We start from the raw sequence: 23,763 nt of genomic DNA, 5'->3' as shown, positions 1-23,763 counted from the left end.
GCTGTTCCAATAAATTGGCTGGACCCCTAATTGGGAGACTCATTTTCACCAACTTAAAGCAATCTTTGGAAAAAAAGTGAATTGGCACAGAAATGATGCCCACATTGCCTCACTAAAATCACTTGGTAAATACTCTAGCGTTACCCACTGCTGTCTGTGCCCCAGAAATATTGATAACCTCTGCCTCCCCCTTTTGAGGAGATTTGTCCTTGTAATGAGGTTAAACCAGTTGCCTACACTCGTGGTATGTGGCCCAAGAACAGGTGTTCCAAAGCAACATAGGACATGTAGCCCATGCACTCTGCAAAGCAACATAGGACATGTAGCCCATGCACTCTGCCAAAGCAACGTAGGAAATGTAGCCTCTGCCAAAGCAACATAGGACATGTAGCCCATGCACTCTGCCAAAGCAACGTAGGGCATGTAGCCCATGCCCTCTGCCAAAGCAACGTAGGACATGTAGCCCATGCCCTCTGCCAAAGCAACGTAGGGCATGTAGCCCATGCACTCTGCCAAAGCAACACAGGCCATGTAGCCCATGCAGTCTGCAAAGCAATGTAGGCCATGTAGCCCATGCACTCTGCCAAAGCAACACAGGCCATGTAGCCCATGCAGTCTGCAAAGCATCGTAGGCCATGTAGCCCATGCACTCTGCCAAAGCAACACAGGCCATGTAGCCCATGCAGTCTGCATGTGTGAGTAGATGCCGAAACTTGGGTCATGTTTACATTTACTACTTGGAGAAGTTTGTGCACAACTATGATTGTTTCCAAACTAGTATATTCTGCAGACACTGGGCCTCATTATAAGTGAACCGGTCCAGAAACAACAGCGACAGTAAGCTTACCGGCACACTACAACTCCAATGTCCCACCCGGCAGGTCAGACCTGCCGGGTGGGACGGCACCCGTCCAGAGGTTTCACAGAAGCACCAGCACCATTAACAACGGTGCCGGTGCTTCCGTGGTCCCCATGGGAATGGGGATTTGCAATTTGCCGGCACGTGACTTTCCAGTCCGCCGGGGTTGTATTCCCCCGGTGTTACTGAGAAGTCAGGCGACGGTAAATATTTACGGCTCCGGCAGCAATCCCCCGGTATCACCGGCATGGTTACCGCCGGACCCGTAATGAGGTGAACTGTCTGAATGGCAATAACATGACCTTAAACACTGCATTGTTTAGGCTCGAAACTAAACTGAAAGGAACTGCAGGTGCAGCCTGATGTTAATCTCAGCATAAAGCGACCCCAGGTGTGTAGATCTCTATTGCTACTGGGAACTGAGCCACAAGATGAAGTGACAAACAGCAGCTGTTCATGCTGTGCAATTAGATGTAGGAATTCTGTGCACTTGTGTGTAATATGCGATTGTTTCTAATCACTAAATAGGGAGTTCTTTAGTATGAAATGTATGGCATTGATATATGGTTTTTATGAATTGAAAAATGAATGAACACATTTTTTCTATTGATGCTGTGAGAAGTTCTTTGTATAGTAACACACTGATGATAAATAAAAAAGTAAGTGGGCCGGGGAACAGGACATGTAAATGAGATCGTTCAGATGCCTTTTGCGCCAAGAAAGGTGTTCAGATGCTGACCCAGAATGCTAAGAATGCCGTCAGTACCAGTAGTTATTGACTGCACTATGAACATTTTGATTGGCAGAGAGGAGTTTAATAACTATTTCTATGTTATTGATAGTGATATTTTATTTGTTTCAGAGCACGACGAGGCAAGGGAGGGGAACAGGCGAGAACAAAACAACGATCTTACTAGGCCCAGTGACATTGAGAACACGCACGTGCAGGGGAGAGGGAAGGGGGACAGTGCAAGGGAGAGGGGAGAAGTGGAAAGTGCTGAGCAAAAGCAATAGAAAACAGTGTTACTGCAGCCCGAAAGTGGCAAGGGCTAGGTTTAAGGCACAGACAGGGGGTGTCTGATAAGTGCATAAAAAGGGGGGGGGGGTGTAGGGTTACAGATACAGACCTCAGTGCAAGGGGTGGCCCCCCGGAGGCAGTTCGGGAGTATGGCAGGGTGAGCAGGTACCTGGGCCAGGGGACAGAGTGTGGCCAGGTGCACGGTGCCAAGAGAGGACAGATCAGCAGGGGAGAGAGGGAGCAAAGGCAGAAGCAAAGAGGAAGGTCTTGAGGTGCTTCCGGAACCGGAGATGGTTCTCCTCAAGTTTCAGGGAGGCAGGGAGGCTGTTGCAGAGGGAGACCCCTGCCGCGGAGAGAGATCTACCCCCGGCTCATGCTGTGTGCTAAATTTCCTACATTACTCTATGTGCATGTACTAATTCTGCAAAGTAAAGTTATTTTGTGCCTTTCATGGAAATTGTGGGGTTCTTTGACACTTTGAGCTACTGAGAAATCGCAAAGTAATTCATAGATCTACACAAAATGTTTGGATTACTTTTCAAATTATGAGGAAACTTTAACTTAAAGATGTGATATTGTTTCCACAGGGTTTAGCTGGAAGCAGGTGAGCACAAAATCAATTCCTTTATTTCTATGGCACGCCTATGTGTGTGTAATGTAAAGTGGCACTGCATGGCATACTGCAGCCATCCTGGCAGCCTTTCTGCATGTGGCCTTTTAAGAAAATGAGGGTGGGTCTCATAGTGAGATGGATTTGAAGGCAGATGCAAATCTTGACTGCAAGCATGAATCCTGCAGTGTTGCTGCTTGCAGGCCGGAAGCACCAATGCTGCAGTGTTGATGCTTGCAGGCCGGAAGCATGAATCCTGCAGTGTTGATGCTTGCTGTCTGGAAGCATGAATCCTGCAGTGTTGCTGCTTGCTGTCTGGAAGCATGAATCCTGCAGTGTTGCTGCTTGCAGGCCGGAAGCACCAATCCTGCAGGGTTGCTGCTTGCAGGCCGGAAGCACCAATGCTGCAGTGTTGATGCTTGCTGTCTGGAAGCATGAATCCTGCAGTATTGATGCTTGCTGTCCGGAAGCATGAATCCTGCAGTGTTGATGCTTGCAGTCCGGAAGCATGAATCCTGCAGTGTTGATGCTTGCTGTCTGGAAGCATGAATCCTGCAGTGTTGATGCTTGCTGTCTGGAAGCATGAATCCTGCAGTGTTGATGCTTGCTGTCCGGAAGCATGAATCCTGCAGTGTTGATGCTCGTAGTCCGGAAGCGCCAATCCTGCAGTGTTGATGCTTGCTGTCCGGAAGCGCCAATCCTGCAGTGTTGCTGCTTGCTGTCTGGAAGCATGAATCCTGCAGTGTTGATGCTTGCAGGCCGGAAGCGCCAATCCTGCAGTGTTGATGCTTGCTGTCTGGAAGCATGAATCCTGCAGTGTTGATGCTTGCTGTCCGGAAGCATGAATCCTGCAGTGTTGATGCTCGTAGTCTGGAAGCGCCAATCCTGCACTATTGATGCTTGCTGTCTGGAAGCGCCAATCCTGCAGTGTTGATGCCTGCTGCCCAGAAGCACCAATCCTGCAGTGTTGATGCTTGCAGACCAGAAGCATGAATCCTGCAGTGTTGATGCTTGCTGTCCGGAAGCGCCAATCCTGCAGTGTTGCTGCTTGCTGTCTGGAAGCATGAATCCTGCAGTGCTGATGCTTGCTGCCTGGAAGCACCAATCCTGCAGTGTTGATGCTTGCTTTCTGGAAGCATGAATCCTGCAGTGTTGATGCCTGCTGCCTGGAAGCACCAATCCTGCAGTGTTGATGCTTGCTGCCTGGAAGCACCAATCCTGCAGTGTTGATGCTTGCTTTCTGGAAGCATGAATTCTGCAGTGTTGCTGCTTGCAGTCCGGAAGCATGAATTCTGCAGTGTTGCTGCTTGCAGGCCGGAAGCGCCAATCCTGCAGTGTTGATGCTTGCTGTCCAGAAGCATGAATCCTGCAGTGTTGATGCTTGCTGTCTGGAAGCATGAATCCTGCAGTGTTGATGCTTGCTGTCCGGAAGCATGAATCCTGCAGGGTTGCTGGTTGCTGTCTGGAAGCATGAATCCTGCAGTGTTGCTGCTTGCTGTCTGGAAGCATGAATCCTGCAGTGTTGCTGCTTGCTGTCTGGAAGCATGAATCCTGCAGTGTTGCTGCTTGCTGTCTGGAAGCATGAATCCTGCAGTGTTGCTGCTTGCTGTCTGGAAGCATGAATCCTGCAGTGTTGCTGCTTGCTGTCTGGAAGCACCAATCGTGCAGTGTTGCTGCTTGCTGTCTGGAAGCATGAATCCTGCAGTGTTGCTGCTTGCTGTCTGGAAGCATGAATCCTGCAGTGTTGATGCTTGCTGCCTGGAAGCATGAATCCTGCAGTGCTGATGCTCGTAGTCTGGAAGCATGAATCCTGCAGTGCTGATGCTCGTAGTCTGGAAGCGCCAATCCTGCACTATTGATGCTTGCTGTCTGGAAGCGCCAATCCTGCAGTGTTGCTGCTTGCTGTCTGGAAGCGTCAATCCTGCAGTGTTGCTGCTTGCATTCCGGAAGTGTCCAAGCCCTCTGAATGTTGATGTGGTTCCCGGCTGTAGTGGTGGAGACACCGGGGTGTGTGGTAGATCGAGAGAGGAGAGCCGAGGTGAGTTATTTGAAGTCTTTGCTGTGAGGCCCTGTTTACCCCCTGAGACATGAGCAGTGGCATTACCTCACTAGTGCAGTATGATTGTAGGCAACGCGTTTCTGTTTGGAAGGGTTGACTGTACGAGAATTGGGAGGTGGAAAGAGGCAAAGATTTGAGTTGGTTACTGCGGGAAAACAAGGTAAGGTTGAGCGAGAGGTAACCCTTTGCCTCAGGATGGTTGGTCTGGTGTCGTCGGAGTGTTTGTCATCTCTTCTCTATTAATGATTGGTTCTTCCTTTTCGGTGTCATTTAGGGGGCGCAGGGAGACCCGCCTGAATGAGTCTGATGCCCAGTGTTCTTGTGCTGTTTTGTTGTGTGTAGGTCTGTGGCACGTCCGTGGGAAGTACCTATCGTTGCTTTTCTGTTTAATGGGTTCAGAGAAGAGCGAAAGTTCCCATAACCCACTACTGACTCACTGACTGCAGGCCTGTAGCACGGTCGTGAGAGCACTATCCCAACTCCATCTAAGGTCGTGAGAGCACTATCCCAAGGTCACAGCTAGTTTGACTCATATACGTTTGATCCCCCATAATCCCTGGGACCCCAAGGCATATTTGTGTGACTATTGATGTTACTGAGTAGGAGCGTGTGTTGGTTGTGGTGGGTCCATAGTGCTTGGGACCGTGTTCTACTGGTGTCATGCTAGCGTCAGGTGAGTAGACAGGGTTTCAGGCATGTTCTGAATGGCAGGTGGCCTTAGTGTGCGCACAGACGTCTGGAGAGAGAATTCCAGAGTCTGGTTTGGAGAACGGAGAAGGACGATCCTCTTTGGTGTTTCCGATTGATGGTCGACACAGCTGCTCATGCAGTCTTGCTGGATCAAAGTGCTCTCGATGGCTTGTGCTGGATGGATTTCCTTCTGGTGGATTGCAGGGCTGGCGTGACGTCATTGAGTCTTTGAAGACGCCTATGGACTCCTTCGAGACTGTTCATTGGGTGATGTGGGAGCCGCAGCTAGGCACCGTGGGTGTCATGCAGTATTCAGTCTCCTAGAGCAGTCGCTGCTATGCTTCTGAGCATGGAGGTCGGTTATGGCATGATATGCCGGATCATTCCGGATTGCAAGCAGCAGCTCCTTGCCACGGCTGCAATCCTTGCTTCAAGAGTAAGGCGTTGGTCCATCAACCCTCCAAGGTTTGCGACTAGGGTAATAGGCTGAGAACAAGTTGCCCTTTCTTCGGGCCACGGGATTGGTTTTCTGCCAAGGTTTGTGGTTCCGCAAATGATCAGCTCTGTTTTGGTTGAGTTCGGATTCTGTCATTTTGTCGTCATCCTGAAGTCAACATGCACAAGGCATGGCTAAGATCCGGCACAGTGAATGCACAGGATTTGGGTATCATCTGGTTGGATAAAGCATTTCAGTCTGAACTATTTTTTTTGTAACCTTTATTTTGTTGGCAATTTGATCGAGTACAACAGACTACTTATGGAATCATATACACGCAATTTATTCACAAATCATGTAACCAGCACAATCAATAGTACAGGGTCCATTGTCCATTGGGGCCGACTCCCCTTCTATTCCGTGGTCGTAACCGTGGCCAAGTTAGTCTCTGGCTCTGGATGTTAAGGGCAATGTGCTCACATAGAGCCCGGGTCAGAGCCAGCACCCACTCTCGCCCCCCAGGCACCCCCCAGGCGGCTATTATCTTTCCACTTCAGTAGAATGCATCTCTTGGCCATCCCACAACCCATATTTACAAATGGTCGATGCCTCTTGCTCGCCAGATCTGCCCACAGAGAGCTCCGAGAGGCGATCACTCCAACGGGGCACTCACCGCCCTGGACAAGGTGTCTAAGACTCTGTCCCAACAATCTTTTAAGTGGCAACACTTCCAGAACATATGTAGGTGATTGGTCTGGGCCGACCCGCATCTGAGACAGACACGTCCCACAGGTTGGAACATTGTGCTTAGTCTAGCCGAGGTGTAGTATAACCTGGACAATATTTTGAATTGTGTGAACTTGACCCTGAAACTCCGGGAAACCCTCCTGGTGGGGGCACATATGTGTCCACTGGGCGTCCATAAGTTCCATACCCATTTCCTCCGACCAGCCAATACGCGCATGTGGGGCTGAGGGGACTATTTTGTTTAACACCATTTTATAAAGTGTGGAGAGGATGTGTCTGGAGGTGCCAGAGTTGGCTTCATACGCCAGCTCTGCTGTTTCAGGGATTTCATTGGGGTAACCCGGCCCTCTTGTTGTCACTGCTGATCGGATCCTGTAGTATTGGAGTAGTTCCCCTCTGGTACCCGCATGACCAGGCCGCCATATAGTGGGCATGATGAGTTTCCCTTTGGGGTATAGATCTGCCAGTGCTCTACAACTCAACCCCTTACACCTTGACTGTACCGCTCCATCCTCGATGGGTCCTAGTTTGGGGAACTTGGAAGCCACCGATAGTAAGGTTTGCGGTCCCTGTGAAGGCAGAGATTGCCCGCCATGCTCTAATCGTGGAGGCAACTGGGTCATATGGGCAAATGTCTTTATAGTGTTGGTCCAGCAGCAATGTCCTAAGATCCGAACAACCCGCTGCCAGTCTCTCTAACTTGACATGGGACGGGGGGTGTTCCCTGGTATACCAGAATGTGGCGAACTGGGCCTGAGCAGCCACCCAATATAGTTCCAGATATGGGGCTAGAAAGCCCCCTTCTCATATGGAAAGGTCAACTCCACCCATTTTTTTGGGACCGCTCCGGAATGCCAGAAGAATTGTGCAAATAGTCCCTGCATCCTGGAAAAATATGGCTTCCCCGGCCAGAGTGGGATATTAATGAACAGTAATGATCTATTGAGCCTATTTTCCACATATGTTATAGCTGTCTCATGATTGTCACGCAGTAAGGAGGTGCATGTTCTGGATATCGCCACCCCCAGATATTTAATATGGTCTGGGGACCACCGAAGAGGGAAGGTTTTGTGCATATTATCTGTGAGCAGGAAGATCTCTGATTTGGAAAAATGAATGGTGAAGCCGGAGAATTCGCTGATTTGCTTAATATCGCAGAAAACTGGGTCCAAGTTAATATGAGGATCTCTAGCATACAGCATTACATCGTCAGCATACAGGAAGATTATCTCAGGAGGGCAGGTCAAGCGGACGCCATGCTGCTTGTGGCGCTCTCAGATCAAATCTGCCATGGGCTCTATGGTGTGGGCGAAAAGGATCAGGGAGAGGGGGCAACCCTGGCGGGTGCCTCTTTCCAGGGAGAGCTGCTCAGATACCCATGAGTTGACTAATACCCTGGCCAGTGGCTGTGTATATAATAATATAATATATTGAGTCATGGCTGGACCTATCCCCATCTTCCCCAGCACCACCAGTAGATATTCCCACAATACCATATCGAAGGACTTTTGGGCATCAGTAGCCACCGCAACTGCGTTAGCCTTGGGATCTATTCTGACCATGATGTCGAACAATCGCCTAATATTGAGAGCCGTAGATCTTCCAGGAACAAACCTGGCCTTGTCACAGTGGACAAGGTGTCAAATCAATGGGAGAAGGCGGTTGTATAGGACCTTAGCATAGATCTTGGCATCGCAGTTCATGAACAAAAGGGGCCTATAAGATCCACATTAATTGCTTGGCTTATCTGGTTTCAAAAGTACTGTGATTATGGTCTCCCGGAGTGACTCCGGCAGTAGAGTCACAAAGCGATTCCTTCCAGACCCCTACGAGGTTGGGGGCCACCATGGCTGCATATTCCTGATAGAACTCTGCAGTGAGGCCATCAGGGCCAGGAGCCTTTGCGTTGGGCCGGTAAGGTAGCCGGTAAGATAGCTCAGCGGGTTGAGTGCTCGCTGCTGCGATCTACGCATGATCTGCAGGTCACAGGTTCAAATCCCGGCAAGGCCAACTCAGCCTTTCATCCTTCCGAGGTCGATAAATGAGTACCAATTTAGGTTGGGTGATATTGAATGTAAATAGGTGCTTTGTAAAGCGCTTTGGATTAAGGCGCTATATAAATAACACATCATTATCATTATCATTGGGCAAGTCGACAATTACCTCCACAACTTCTTCGAGTGATATGGGGGCCTCAAGTCCTTTCCTAGTCTGGGCTTTAAGGCGTGATAATGGAATATTTTCCAATAATGAGTGAATGACCTGTTCCCCGCGTAGCGGTTCCGCAGTGTATAGGGATTTATAGAATTCTTGTAACATCCGAACCACTTCTGAATTGTCCTATCTGAGGTTGCCTTGCTCATCCAGAATAGTCTACCGGAGCCCACCCACCCCTTCTCTGTCTGAACCAGCCTCTCCAGTGTTCTACCTGGTCTGTCCCCTTCCCCTTTTTTCCTGGCTGCCTGTGGGCGGGAAAAATAGGGAATTTACCTCTGAGTATGTACCCTGAATTTTTACAGTTCCGTCCGTACTTGTGCCAGCACCAGGGGGTCTGAGGATCGATAATATTCAATCTCTAGAACCTCCAGTGCGGCTCCAGGTGCCCCCTAATACGCGTAAGACCTCCAGCCTCCCTAGATATCGATATCCCTCTGATGCAGACCTTAAAGGCCTGCCATCTGGTACCCAGGGAAGTGGAGTCGACAGTATTACAAGTGAAGAAGGTCTAAATGTCAGCCTTAATCTCAGCCTGAAACACTATGGGCCTCATTACGAGTCAGCCGGTCCGGAAATATCGGTGGCGGTAAACCCGCCGCCACTGTTGTTTCCGGACCAGCTGATCTCGAGTTCTGCAGGTGGGAGGCATCACTCCCGCCAGGTCTGACCTGGCGGGTTTAACACCACCCGCCTGCAGGCAGACGTGGAAACACCAGCACCATTACAGCAAGGTGCCGGTGTTTCCACTTCCCCATTCCCATGGAGTCCTAGGGGACTCCATGGGAATGGGGATTTACCGAATTCCGCCTCCGGAATTACTGGGTCACCGGGGTTGTAATGCCCCGGTGCTTCCGGGAATCACGGAGGCTGAATGGTAATATGAGTCCGGCTGTAACCTGCTGGTTTTTCCGGCTCGGTTACCGCCGGACTCGTAATGAGGCCTTATATCTGTTAACGCTTCAGATTTAAATCACCAACCTGTGGTGATTCTGCCCATTTTCAGTGGTAGTGCCACCGGGGAGTGGTCAGACAATGTGCAGGGTTTAATGTCGACGTCCAGCACTCTTCCCATAAGTGAGCTGTAGATCAGGAACATGTCAGTCCGGGAGGCCATATCATGCACTGAGGAGTAAAGAGTATATTCCCTCGCCTGTGGGTGCATCATGTGCCATGCGGGCTAGCGATTGTATATGAGTCAGCAATCGGCTGGCAGCTCTAGATTGGGGCCTGGGTGCTACACTCGTTCTATCTAGTGTACGATCTAAAATCATGTTCATGTCCCTCCCCATATTATAGGTATCACACAGTATCCGGACAGAATCCTGCTGATAAGGTCAAAGAACTCGGAGGGAGTCAACATTGGGACCATATGTGTTTGCAAGTATCAGTTCAACCCCCTCGAGGACACAGTGACCCACCACGTACCTCCCCTCCCGGTCAATGTGCACTTTTTTCCCCACAAATGTTAGGGTCTTATGTATAAGTATCATAGCTCCTCTGGGCTGCGAGGAGTAGGAAGTAAAGTGCCTGTACCTCTGCCATGTAGTGGCAATAACCGGCATATTCCTTCACTAGCATGGGTTTCCTGCAGGAAAAGAACAGGTGCCTTATGTCTATTTACGTAGGCCACCATTTTTCGTGTTGTGGTGAAGTTCCCCCCAGACCACGAATATTCCAACACATTATTCTCAATTGTTGTGCCATATCCTAAGTGTTATCACATGGTTTACCTTGTGTTTACTTAGAATTAAGACTTCTGTGCAGCTCAAAACTGTGCTATCTGAGCACTCACTTGCCAATACTTGCATTGTTTTCTCCCTCAAACCCGCTGAACTGCGCAATTGGCGCGCAACCACAAATCAAAACCTGTTATAACCTGGAAGCTTATTTCCCCTTCATCCACCCCCACTGCCACCCTCCAACCAGCAGTGTATAGAGCCCTCCCTCCCTCCCCTGCCCCCAACTATCTCCAATGTCCAACAGGGCCCAAGAGGATGTACTTCTCCCAGCTCACACAAAGCAACTGCAATGGGGCTCACTGTTGCTGCACGGCACTTTACACTGAACGAGGGATGTCCTATCCTTTATGAATATATGAATAGAGTATTGAGGCGGCGGGTACACATAATCTTGCTGCTAACAACTCATATGATGACCTGAGATTTCCAAAAGCGACACAGGGACCTTTCTGTTGGGTATATTACCCTCAGCTGGGTCAGCAACAGGGTTATTTATCGGGATCTGAGCTTCAATAAACTTCACGGCTTCGCTCAGGACTGTGAAAAGTAGAGTTTACCACGTAATTGTAGCCTTAGTCGTGCTGGGAATAGCATAGCATATTGTATGTTGCGTTCCCAGAGCATTTTCTTGACACCAATAAACTGTCGGCACTCATGCTGCACCGGGAGTGAAAAGTCTGGCAACACGCAAATGATTTGGGATCCTAATCTCATTTCCTTCTTCTCCTTGGCCAGGCTCAGCAGATGATACCTGTCGCGATAACTCTAAATGTTCTCTATGATGGGCCTGGGCAAGTCACCTGGTTTAGGTCTGGCGGCCAAGGCATGGTGGGCATGTTCCACCGCAAAGAAGGGGGAACGTTCTGAAAGGTCTTTGAGTAGGTTCTCCACCGCTGATTCCATGCTTCCAGTCAGGGCGTCTTCCGGGACTCCAACTATGCAGATACTGTTCCTGCGTGACTCTATATCATCGCATTTGTTTTTAACACATTTCATGTCCCTGGTGACCGTGCACATTGTCCTCAGTGGCACTTATCCTCGCCTCTGCCTCGATGATCCGGACCCCTTCCTGTGCCAATTGCGAGCGCATGGATGCCACATTCACTGTTATGACGTCGAGTTTTTCGTGCACAGCGGCAAACCCTTTTGCCATGGCTTCCATCATATTTGTCAGATCTGGTGAAGGTGTAAGTACGGGGGCCGGGAAGACGAGGTCTGGTTGGGCCTGGCTTGACTGTCTCTGCTTGCCTGGAGGCATCGACCATGTACATTTGGCCATTTCTCTGCACTTTTTCCCCCCACTGGCTCCCTTTGTCATGGTGAATTGAGGGAACCCAACTTAAGGATCTCGTCCAACAGTCTTTGTCAGGGCGTGGTCTGTTCTCCGGGTATTAGGCCGCCAGGTATTTCTTCCCACTATGGGGGGAGCTCCACTTATGAAGAGGATACACTATGGCCCACCCCTGGGCTCCCCCGGTACCAGGGGGACCCACAGGGTCTTGGTTATGGGGGTCCCCTTGTTGCAGATGTGTGCACGGGGTGCCCAGGGCCCGCTCGGTGTAGATTGCACACTGACCGCTGGGACAAAATGGGCCGTGCAAGGTGAGCGTGCAGGCCTCCCCTGGTGCCTGTTGTGTGGTTGCAGTGGGGGGGGGGTGCTCCTCAGCTCATGCAATTGTTGCTTCCAGTGAGGCTCCTCTCTGGCCCCTCCTCCTATGGTCCGGGCCGTTGTTCTCCTGACCAGCTCTGCAGTCGCAAAACGTCTCTCTCCTGACTTCAACACATGCAGTGTCTACACACTGTGAGGGGGATGGGCAGGCTTACACAGCTAGTCACCAATGCTGGGCCTGGAGAAACCAGGCGGTGTGCAGCGACCGCAGGGTGTCGGGTCGTCCTGTTTAGCGGATGGGGTAGGTGGGCAGCAGGGGTGTGTGTATTGCGTGGTCTCCCGCTCGCAGAGAGCAGGTCTCGCAGGGCACCTCAGGCTTCCTTCTCAAACGGGCCATGCACTGGGCCCGTCACCAGTACAAGTTCTGCCGCTTCACAGCCGGGGCGGCCAGGAAGTTGCAGAGTTGTCCACAGGTGCTCCAGCCTCGCAGGGGCACAACCTGACCCCCAGCAGAGAGACTAGTGCCGGATCATGCTGTCTCCTTGCAGGATATTTGTGCCGTAATGCGGAGCTCACAGGCTAGGCAGCCATCTTCCGTAGCTGCTCAACAGCACCCCCTGAGTCTGACCTATTGATAGGCTACAGGAGGGAGGTGTGACTAGGTTCCATGTGGGAGGCTGGGTGATTGGGCTATGATGAACGTTAAGGATGGGAACCTCCACCGCTCCACGATGGCTGCGTGATTTTGCACCCTCTGTGAAATGACCGCGGGGGGACTGTAACAAGCCTGGAGGGTAACCCCCATGAAGAGAACTGAATTAGGTGTCATTGACGAAATACCAGGCAAATAACATGAGAGAGATCTAGGAACAAGGGTCACCGGACCTCAAAGTATTTCAGGGTTTTTACTATCAGGAAGGGGCCTCCTTTCCTGGAGACGAGGAAACCCCACCCTTCTCTGTTTCCGCCCTTCGGCCACCCCTTTGCCAGTGATGATGAGAGAAGCCTCTTTACATCACAGAGATGTTGCTTAGAAGGTCTTCACGTTGCCCGGTGCATAAGGGAGGACCCTTTATGTCGCCGCTGTACTGGTGTTCACGGAGTCCGTCACAAGTGAAAGAATCATTTGTGGGCCCACTCTGACAGGGCTGGTGGGGCACCGAGCAGAAGAGAAAATCATTCATTAATTACCCGCCACAAGAGTAAAGGAAGGCTTGGTGCTGCTGGTACGTATCGACTGCGAGGAACCCAAAGTAACCACGGCTAGCATAGCCACACCAAGGCTCACGAGCGGAGTTGCATCTGATGGCCGTTCTGGAATTCCACTGCATGGAAGCCTATCACCATGCTTGCTTTACAATGTCCCTCAAACACTTAAGCAACCATCCCTCAATGGTGCAAAAGTAAAGACGTTGTAGCATAAGAGTTCGGAGATGGCACTGTGAGAACGAGAATGTATGGCGGTGCAGGGAAAAGGAGAACTGCAGCGATAGAAGAGCGATGATGGAGGAGCTAGAAAGGCTTGCAAAGGAGGAGAAGGGGGAGCAGCAAGGCCAAGAATAGAAGGAGGAGAGAAGAATGGAGATTTCAGAAGGAGGGAGTGAAAACCTGGCAAGTAGGAGGATTCTGGGGTGGGTCTCTGCGGAGGAGGGGAGAGTCTTAAGACCCAAGGAGGAGATGAGCACTGAGGTGGAGAGAGCTTTAAGCTCTGGGAAGGGTGTAGATGAGGATTAAAAAGGAAAGAGTGAACATTAGGTGAGAAGACCCAAAGGAATAATTGTTGACGAACGGAGAAGGATAAGATGCAAGTTGAGGAGGAGGTGGAGGGGAGAATGTTAACACCAGAGGGGAAGGAGTCGCGAGCAAGACCAAGGGACGGGAGGAGGAAGAGGAGAAGAAGATTAGAGTGCTGGATACTGTCGAGAAGTGGAAGAAAAGAGAGACTAAGGAGGAGATTAAAACCGGAGCAGAGGAAAGTGGAAGTGACCAGGAGGAGGAGTTGGTGACTGTGAAGAGGAGCAGCAAGCGACCCGGCTGCTCCAGACCTATGCCCCCGCAGAAGCTCCTAAGTTAGTGGAGGAGGGCACTTAGGGAAGATGCCAGTATGCTACATGTGGGGTTCAGCCTGGAAACCCTGGGGCACCAGGTAATTCAAAGGGTCTGATGCTTGGCTCACGTTCAGGCGAGCAAAGGCGCCATGGTTACTGGCGTCTGGTGTTTCCAGAAGAAGAGAAGTGTGGAGGTGAACATTTCTATAAGAGCTAAGAGTCATCTTACAATTCAAAGAAAGAGGTCTGGGGCAGTTAAGACCCCAAAGACTGTGAGTAACTATTGTTCACGCCCGGAACGCAGAAGGGGAGCGGGGGAGGGGATGGAGATCCACGCTCCTAAGAGAAGCCGGACTTGTTTTTGTTTCAAGAACCCCACCTCATTTAAATCTAGTCGCTTATTTTCTGTTGTTTGAAGGACATTCTTGAATCGTGCAACTTGGCTTTGAGTCCCCTGTCTATCCCTCGGGGGAGAAGAGGGTCAAAATGAAGATAAGAGGTGGCTGGCTCAATCCTTGGGCTCTTCCGCAGGTTGCAGGCACATCACTTGAAAGGGGCAATGGTGTAGGGTTTCAGTTCATTAGCGAGAGACTCATTGACCCCTCCCTCAGGGAAGAGCAGTTCCTTTGGATCCGGTGTCCTCCAAGCTTTTCCGCGGAATTACACGGGTGATCTTATTGAGTGTGGCGGAACTATCCCGTGGGATGAGTTACAGTCTATGTTGTTTCTTCGTATGTCCCATCGTTGGTCTGATTCAGTGCTGTGACTCATGGATCAGGCCGGTGTTTTCAACATGTTCCCTGAGCTGTTGGGAAATTACCGTCTCAAGAACTTTTGCTGTGAAGGGTGTTTTCGTAATTAGTTATTGGTTAGCAGTGTCATTGTGATCAGCTGTGGGAATCCGGGCTCAAGTCGAGGGTACGCACGTGGGGACGCCATCCCCTCGGGTGGCCGTGTGTAAAATGAGACACACTGACTGTATGAATTCACACCGACCTCGGGACTCGAACCACAGTCCCCAGGTTAGCAGGCACTGCACCATGTGACCAATTCAACACACAACAAAAGGTAACATTTCACATGTCGGGGGTGCAACTTCCAAGAAAAATATTGGTACTGTTTCCTGGAATATAAAACATGCACCGCTTTTACCGATTTCAAAACTCTATTAGAAGACAACCTCCCTTGCTGTGATTTTATGAAAACCAACCGCCATTCGTTCTGTGCAATTTGTCTGGTTCATGCAGGTGACGTAACACCCCATTGTGTATGTTAGGAGTCCCTCCCCACTTTAGGACTTGCCCCCCTGTGTGGGATTCTTAAGAAAAGGCTCTTCTGAAAGCCTGGGGATAGAAGCTGTGAGCAGTGGTGCGGCTTGCAGCTGGGGGGCTAATACAGGTTGCTTTGTAGTCGCCCCTGGAGTCTGCTGGATTGCTCGCCTTTGAAGGGAGGACACCCTGCTGGCATTGGAGCAGGTGCTTTCCTTGGTGCTGCTCCATTACTTGGGTTGGTGGGCCACACCTGTTACTAACTAGGTGGTCGTGGATGTGTTGAGTTTTGTTGCTGGGGTATGCTGCAATGGCGTCACTGTTTGGGTGGTATTGGTGTTGTGTTACAGGTGCGTTTTTGAATCTGGCCGTGTAGAATAGTCTCACTTTGGGGAGGGGGTCTCGGCTCTTCTCTGCTTCGATTGGTCTGCTCTGTGGAGCCATTGTGACACATCCATGCAGAAACACAACATGCATCGTGATCTGTGTGTGCCTGCTCTCATGTTTTTGTTTTGTGATCGAACATGTACCAACATGTGTATTCAGAATGACTCGTGTTCTGTGCAGTTGCAATTGGTGCTGACAGGTGCTCCCTGTCATTATGTGTCGGCTGGCCGACCCCCAGCAATGATGAGCCTGGACCCCTGTGCCCTGGGGGTCCAGACATAGCAATGATGTGACCTCTGCCAACTCCCTGCCCTTTTCACAAGTTGACTTTTGAACTGCCTTAATAATCCCCGATTCCAGTTTAATGGACTTTAATCTTGTTCATATGACATAGTCGGCTGTGTGTGGAGTGCCCATACTTTGACTTCTCACCCTGACTTGTTTATTTCACTTTTGTTGCAGTGCCATCGTTTCTGCCACACTCGAATGTCTTATGAGATTCTACAGCCTGAAGGAGGAGGTAAGTAGCTGCAGCTTCTGGCTGGTGGCGCTGCTGCTCTGCGTTCTCCTGCACACTGGGCTCCTGATATTGCGCTCTTGATTCGAAAGGTTTACTGGTTTAAGCACAGCACTTGCTGTTAGGCAGAAATATATGCGGTACCCTTTGGAACACTAGACACAATTAAGACTACAAGTGACAGTACAATTTCCCCTTTGGTACAAGCCAGTACTACAAAGTTATAGTGGTAGCAGTAGCGGAGCAGCCAGACTTATCTCAAGAGTAAAGTGAGCAGTACAAATAGTTACACAAAGGACAGCAGTTACTATGATTCAGGCAAACACTTACTCAAGATTTCTAACTAAAAGAATATATATTTATTTACTTATCAGTTGTATAACAGTTCACCTTTCTAAGCAAGTCAAAAATCACACTCTTAATACACCACACCACTTCCCTTAAATACCAGGCAAGTTAAGCTCACAAAATGAAGTGGGAGCAAAATGGCACTCCAGCAAGTTAAAAGGGAGGGAAAGACAAAGTTATTAGAAATTAGGCAAAACCAACAGGTACGTAATCAGGGCAATGGAACAAGAGAGACTACAGTGAGGAGATCAGATAGAAAAGGCTTAGGACCAAAGTCAATATGACGAAAGTCTTTTGCTCAAGATCACGCAGTTCAGGGTAGTTCGCGGTAAAGTTTGTGGCACAGATTCCGGATGAGGTTGGTTGGTAGAAAAGTTAGTTCAAAGAGAAGAGAAGGACAAGCCCTCGAATTGGCGAAAGATTTCAAACACTTTCACCGCGGCTGAACGAAATGGACAACCGGATTTTCACAGTACCTTTAAATGGAGAAGAAGCTGTAGCTGAGGCAGACGTTCCTGGTGGTTCCTGCAGGCTCACGGTTCCTGAAGCAACTGTCGGACTGACACGAAGTATGAAGACTGGAGGGTCCTGCGCCACCCAGGGAAGAAACCAGCAACAGAGCAAAACAACGAATAAAAGGTGCGCTCCTTAAAACCCAAGCAGGGTCCTACCTTCCTGGCTATCCGGCCCACTGTAGCTCTGTACAGCGAATTCGACCAGAGGAGGAGTCCTGGCTTGCAGTTTGGGCGAACTGGTTGGTCCGACCAGCTCAAGGGAAGAGGTTTCCTGGAGGATCTTCTCTGCCGGATTCGGAGATTCGGACCTGCAGCAGGGGTTCACCGGGCGGTTCAGTCGTGGTAGGGGTCCTCTTCTTCCAGTTCCTCGTTGGTTCTTTCGTTCCAGTGGCGACTCTGCTCTTCCAGTCCCAGAGACCTGCTTTTTATGCAATTTTCCCCCATTCATACAGCCTGGCTGTCAATCACACAGCAGGGTGGCTGGACTGGCAAGGCCAGTCCCCTTAGCCAATCAGACAAGAGTGCGACTTGGGTTTCTAAGGCAACCCATGGCAGGGGTCCGAAGATCCCTCCCTCACATCCTGCCCCTCTAGACTATTGGGCACCTTAAAGAGTGCTTCTGTGCAGAAGCCCGCGAAAAGACAGCGAACAAAGGAATCATCACCGGTTTGGCGCGCAGACAAAAACATGAGAAAGACTTTAACAAAAAGAAATGGTGAATAAACCCAGCCGGAGCCAAAATAAGATGTATTTGATCAAGCAGGTTTATGTTCGAGGCTACTATAATAGCCTAAAACAATTCCACGTTTATATAATATAATCACGGTAGGAAAGTTAGGGTAGTTACCACTGTCACCAGCCAAGTCTTAGGGCCTCATTACACGGATGGCGGTAGGGATTTACCGGTACTGGTAAAATACCGGTACCGGTAAATCCTTACCGCCTTACTACGAGGTCCCTTTGAGGGTTGGGGGATTTAACGCCTGCTTTTTGCAGGCATTAAAATCCAACCCGCTAAGGGACCTCAGAGCTAATTACAGCACTGCAAAATTTCGGTGCCCTAATTAGCGCCTTCCCCATTCCCATAGAGCCCTATGGGGCAGAAATGGGAATGGGGAAGGGCAATGGTGGAAGGGGGATTTACTGCCCCTCCAACCTTGGAATGGGGTGGTAAATCCCCTTTCCGCCAAGGCGGTGCCGGTATTTACCGGCATGAGCCATGGCGCTAATAGCGCCATGGCTCACCGCCTACCGTGTAATGAGGCCCTAAATGTTAAGGGAGCGAAACAAGGCTCCAAGAGGCACAGATAAAAAGGGATAAGAGTTAACCCTTTCCAATATTCCATGTAAGATGGGGTGTACTGGGTCTGTGGTTTAAAGTGACTAAAGTAAAGTTAATGGCAACCCTGTGTCACTGCACTGAAGGTGCTGTGTAACACACACAAAAAGTAGTGCACATGGAGTAGGTGGGCCTCATTACGACCCAGGCGGTAAGTTACCGCCTGGGCCGTGACTTTACCACCATGGCGTAAACTACGTTTACGCCATGGTGGTTGGCGGACTTACCGCCCCATTCCGACCTTGGCGGGGCGGTAAGTCCCCAATCCCCATTTACCCTTCCCCATTCCCATTTTTGCCCCATAGGGCATAATGGGAGTGGGGAAGGCGTTAATTACGCCACCGTAAATTACGGTGGCGTAATTAACTCCATGGTCCCTTAGCGCCATGGATTTTAACACCTGCTAAAAGCAGGTGTTAAGTCCGCCATGGCGCTAAGGGACCTCGTACTCAGGCGGTAAGGGTCGGCGCTGTTTACGCCGCCGTAAAACCCTTACCGCCTGAGTCGTAATGAGGCCCAGTGAGTCTCCAGTGCCCAAGATCACACAAACCGTAAAAATACACACATCAAAACACATGTAAGAGTAGGGAAAAAGGCTCACACTCTTACCAGGTGAAAAAAATGAATCCTAGAAATCCAGCAAAGCTGCTGGGGGACTCTTTAGGTAAGGGAAATCAGCCATTTATGAGAATTCTCCCTAACACTTGCCCTTGACACTGAACAGAATTACAAAATGACTGTTTTTCCAAAAATGTAAAACTGCATTTTTCTGCACCACTGTAGCTGAGAGCAATCCCCCAGGGAGCCCTTTGCCAGGCTCACTGCGGTGCTCGCCAGACTTTCCCAACAGGGTCTGGCCCTAAACCGGAGGAAGTGCCGGCTCATGGAGTCCAGAGTGGAGGTCTTTGGATTCCTCTTCCATGAGGGAGGGTGTTCACCAAGCCCCAGAAAGGCAGCAACAGCACCCACGTGCCCGTCGGAAGTGTTCAGCTACCATTGGCATGGTGTAATCTACCCACCATCATGGAGCTGCTATGCCTTTTAATGAAAAAGGACTAGGACTGGCGGTGGGCAAAGCGGAGCAGGATGTCTTTGAGGCTACCAAAGAAGCACTAACCGCCGACACCACTATGGTCTACTTCAACCCGACCCGAGAGTCAGAGATGGTTGTCGATGCGAGCCCGGTATGACTGGGGCAGTACTGCTGCAAGTTTGAGACTGGGGAGAGGAACCTGGTGCCGTACGCAAGCAAGGTGCTCGCCCCGACTCAGCGCAGATACTCACAGATCGAAAGGGAAGCGCTGGCAGTCCTGTGGGGGTGCAATGACTTCCACATCTACATATGTATGGATGCCCGATCACAGTGGTTACTGATCACAAACTCCTGGGACCAATTCTGGTGTTCAGGACGTGAGTGGACAATGCGGTGAATTACCTGTCACGCCACGCCAGGCAGCAGGAGACCCTGGACCAGGTGAGCAAGGATGACACTGAGGAACAAATGGCCATGATAATGCAGGCCGCCGACCCACCCTCCATGTCAGTTGCTGGCATTGCAAGGGCCACACGCCAAGACATGGGAATCCAGGAGCTGATTGAGCAGCTGTGGGAGGGGCAATTGAAAGGATTCCTGGCCATGACACAGCACCAGACACCGGAAGCCCAAGCTTTCATCCAGGAGCTGTGCAGAGTAAGGACTCAGCTGACCCTGGCCCCTGAGCAAGTCCTACTGCGAGGAACGCAGCTGGTGATTCCCCTTGCGCTCCAAGAGGAGATGCTGAAGCTGGCGCACGCTGGCCACCAAGGGACCAGTAAGACGACAGCACAAGAAAGTGTGATTCCCAGAGTTGGAGCGGAAGGTAGAAGACACGGTTGCCTAGTGCACGTGGTGCCAAGCGGCAAGACCGCTGGCAAAGGGCCCCGCCATTGCAATGGAAAGCGCTCAGCCTGGATTTCGGTGCCGTCCTCCATTCACAGATTCACAGCACTTCCTGGTGGTGCTAGACAAGTTCTCGCGATTCCCGGTGGTACAGTTTGTGGACTCCACAGCGGCCCGGCTGGTCAAATATTTTCAGCGTTTGTTTGGGTTCCCCGAATCGGTAGGGTCAGACAATGGGTCCCCCTTCCAAAGTGAGGATATGGCCAAGTTTTTGACTTACTATGGAGTGGAACACCGTCGTATCACACTGTGTTGGCCTTGAGCAAACAGGGACGTCGAGAGGTTAATGCGGACCCTCAACAAGGCGTTAAACATTGCCCTGGAAGAAGGGCAGTCCCTCGAACCTGCTCTCACAGACTTTCTGCTGGTCTATCGCGTACCACATCCCACTCGACAACGGCAGTGTCACCAGTTGAATCACTCTTTGGCAGAAAGGTCAAATCAACCATCCTGGCAGATGAGTCCAAACAGCCCGAAGTGGTGGACCCCCCACAGCAGTTAGGTCGAGGCACGAGCATTCCAATTCCAGGGTGTCTGCTCGTCGGACTGGAGATCGGAGATCAAGTACTAGCCAGAATGAGGAACCTCACACACAAGCTGTGTCTGCCACACTATCCAGTTCCATGGACTGTAACTGCTCGGCAGGGGTTGATGATCACTGCGACCCAAGGAAGGGAGTCACTTACCCGGAACAGCAGCTGGTTTCGTCACCTCCAGGAAGCCCTGAGTGGTGAGTCATGATACTTCCCAGGGCCAGGACCAGATCGAGTACCCGGCAGAAGAGGAATCTGCTGCTGGTGAAGTCAGCCCGGAGTCCCCGGGCAACCTGGCCCGGCACAAGGCCCAGCAAGGCACCCTCGACCATCCCGGAGTCCCTGGGCAACCCGGCCCGGCACAAGGCCCAGCAAGGCACCCTCGACCATCCCGGAGTCCCCGGGCAACCCGGCCCGGCACAAGGCCCAGCAAGGCATCCTCTACCATCCCGCAGTCCCCGGGCAACCCGGCCCGGCACAAGGCCCAGCAAGGCACCCTCGATCATCCCGGAGTCCCCGGGCATCCTCGACAATCTGATTGGCGGCCTCCCGAGAGACTGAGAGACTATGTGCTGGACTGAGCATCTGGGCCCGCAAATATCAGTGACAATGTTATTATCTCCTGATGTTGTTTGTGTTATGAGGGAGTTTGGAGGGGATGTTACAGTGCGGCCCATCACCAGGTCAGGTGACGGCTGCGCCGTGGGAACAGACCCGGCCAGTAACTGCCACGGCGACTCCTGTCTTCCTTGTGCAGCGCCTGCAGGGTATTGCATGCTTCTTTACGAGTCTCTTTGAGTTGGTACAGGTGTCATGCAGTTACCTATTTAATCTACCTTCATTTTGATCTCTTGCATTCAGGAATAGTCCATGTTTGTCAATCCAGTTGCTCTTGGGATGGCATTTTAGAAATGCCTACAGTTTAGCAAGCACACTGCAGTTAAGGTGTCTGGCAGGCTTCCTCCCAAGTGCTGTTCTTGGAATTGTGACGCAAGGGGGCACGGAGCCTCTTTCATCTTTGTCAGCACAGGGCTGGCCTTCATCTGCACACGCATGGCCACGCTCTACTGAGCCATGCAGCCGGTCTGCAAATGCATGGATGCATTTTAGCGAGCCACGTAGCCATTTGCGCAGTCATGGCATGTAGAGTAAGGCACTGTGCGCATGCAGTCTGCAAGTCGTGGCCTCACTCCTTGAGCAATCGGCCAACATCTCTCATTGCGGCATGCAACAAGTCTGCATAACCAGGGCCTCACAGCACTGAGCCAAAGTGCGCCGGTGGACCCTCACGCCATTGATCCATGCAGCCAGCCTGCACAGGCAGGGCCTCACTCCATGAGCCATGCAGCCAGCCTGCACAGGCAGGGCCTCACTCCATGAGCTAGGCAGCCAGACTGCACAGGCAGGGCCTCACTCCATTGATCCATGCAGCCAGACTGCACAGGCAAGGTCTCATATAGCAAGCCATAGAGTACGCCTGCATAGGTGCGGCCTCACTCCATGAGCCATGCAGCCAGACTGCACAGGCAAGGTCTCATGTAGCATGCCATACAGTACACCTGCACAGGCATGGCCTCACTCCATGAGCCATGCAGCCGGACTGCACAGGCATGGCCTCACTCCATGAGCCATGCAGCCAGACTGCACAGGCAAGGTCTCACTCCATGAGCCATGCAGCCAGACTGCACAGGCAAGGTCTCACTCCATGAGCCATACAGTACGCCTGCATAGGCGCGGCCTCACTCCATGAGCCATGCAGCCAGACTGCACAGGCATGGCCTCACACCATGAGCCATGCAGGCAGACTGCATAGGCGCGGCCTCACTCCATCCAGCCAGACTGCACAGGCATGGCCTCACTCCATGAGCCATGCAGCCAGACTGCACAGGCGTGGCCTCACTCCATGAGCCATGCAGCCAGACTGCATAGGCGTGCCCTCACTCCATGAGCCATGCAGCCAGCCTGCACAGGCAGGGCCTCACTCCATGAGCCATGCAGCCAGCCTGCACAGGCAGGGCCTCACTCCATGAGCTATGCAGCCAGACTGCACAGGCAGGGCCTCACTCCATTGATCCTTGCAGCCAGACTGCACAGGCAAGGTCTCATGTAGCAAGCCATACAGTACGCCTGCATAGGTGCGGCCTCACTCCATGAGCCATGCAGCCAGACTGCACAGGCAAGGTCTCATGTAGCAAGCCATACAGTACACCTGCACAGGCATGGCCTCACTCCATGAGCCATGCAGCCAGCCTGCACAGGCATGGCCTCACTCCATGAGCCATGCAGCCAGCCTGCACAGGCATGGCCTCACTCCATGAGTCATGCAGCCAGACTGCACAGGCATGGCCTCACTCCATGAGCCATGCAGCCAGCCTGCACAGGCAAGGTCTCACTGCATGAGCCATGCAGCCAGACTGCACAGGCAAGGTCTCACTCCATGAGCCATACAGTACGCCTGCATAGGCGCGGCCTCACACCATGAGCCATGCAGCCAGACTGCACAGGCATGGCCTCACACCATGAGCCATGCAGGCAGCCTGCATAGGCGCGGCCTCACTCCATCCAGCCAGACTGCACAGGCATGGCCTCACTCCATGAGCCATGCAGCCAGACTGCACAGGCAAGGTCTCATGTAGCAAGCCATACAGTACGTCTGCACAGGCGTGGCCTCACTCCATGAGCCATGCAGCCAGACTGCACAGGCGTGGCCTCACTCCATGAGCCATGCAGCCAGACTGCACAGGCATGGTCTCACTCCATGATCCATGCAGCCAGACTGCACAGGCAAGGTCTCATGTAGCAAGCCATACAGTACGTCTGCACAGGCGTGGCCTCACTCCATGAGCCATGCAGCCAGACTGCACAGGCGTGGCCTCACTCCATGA

At 51.5% G+C, this 23,763-nt stretch overlaps 1 protein-coding gene across 2 annotated transcripts in view; it reads left to right on the top strand.

Moving 5' to 3' along the window:
* Positions 1–23,763, top strand: part of LOC138487609 (uncharacterized) — a 508,482-nt gene that overhangs the window by 383,491 nt on the left and 101,228 nt on the right. For both annotated transcript variants that reach the window (XR_011274510.1, XM_069614083.1), the window contains exons 14-15: positions 2,465–2,481; positions 16,150–16,207. Coding sequence is in view for 1 of the 2 variants with exons in the window: in XM_069614083.1 (XP_069470184.1) it covers positions 2,465–2,481; positions 16,150–16,207 (75 nt within the window). In the remaining variant the exon portion in view is untranslated. The remainder of the gene's footprint in view (positions 1–2,464; positions 2,482–16,149; positions 16,208–23,763) is intronic.

This window comes from Ambystoma mexicanum, chromosome 9 (assembly GCF_040938575.1).
Source record: "Ambystoma mexicanum isolate Mex_15411 chromosome 9, UKY_AmexF1_1, whole genome shotgun sequence".
In the NCBI taxonomy this organism is placed as follows: Eukaryota; Metazoa; Chordata; class Amphibia; order Caudata; family Ambystomatidae; genus Ambystoma; species Ambystoma mexicanum.
Note: the sequence above shows the minus strand (reverse complement) of the source record. Positions and strands in the feature narration are given on the sequence as shown.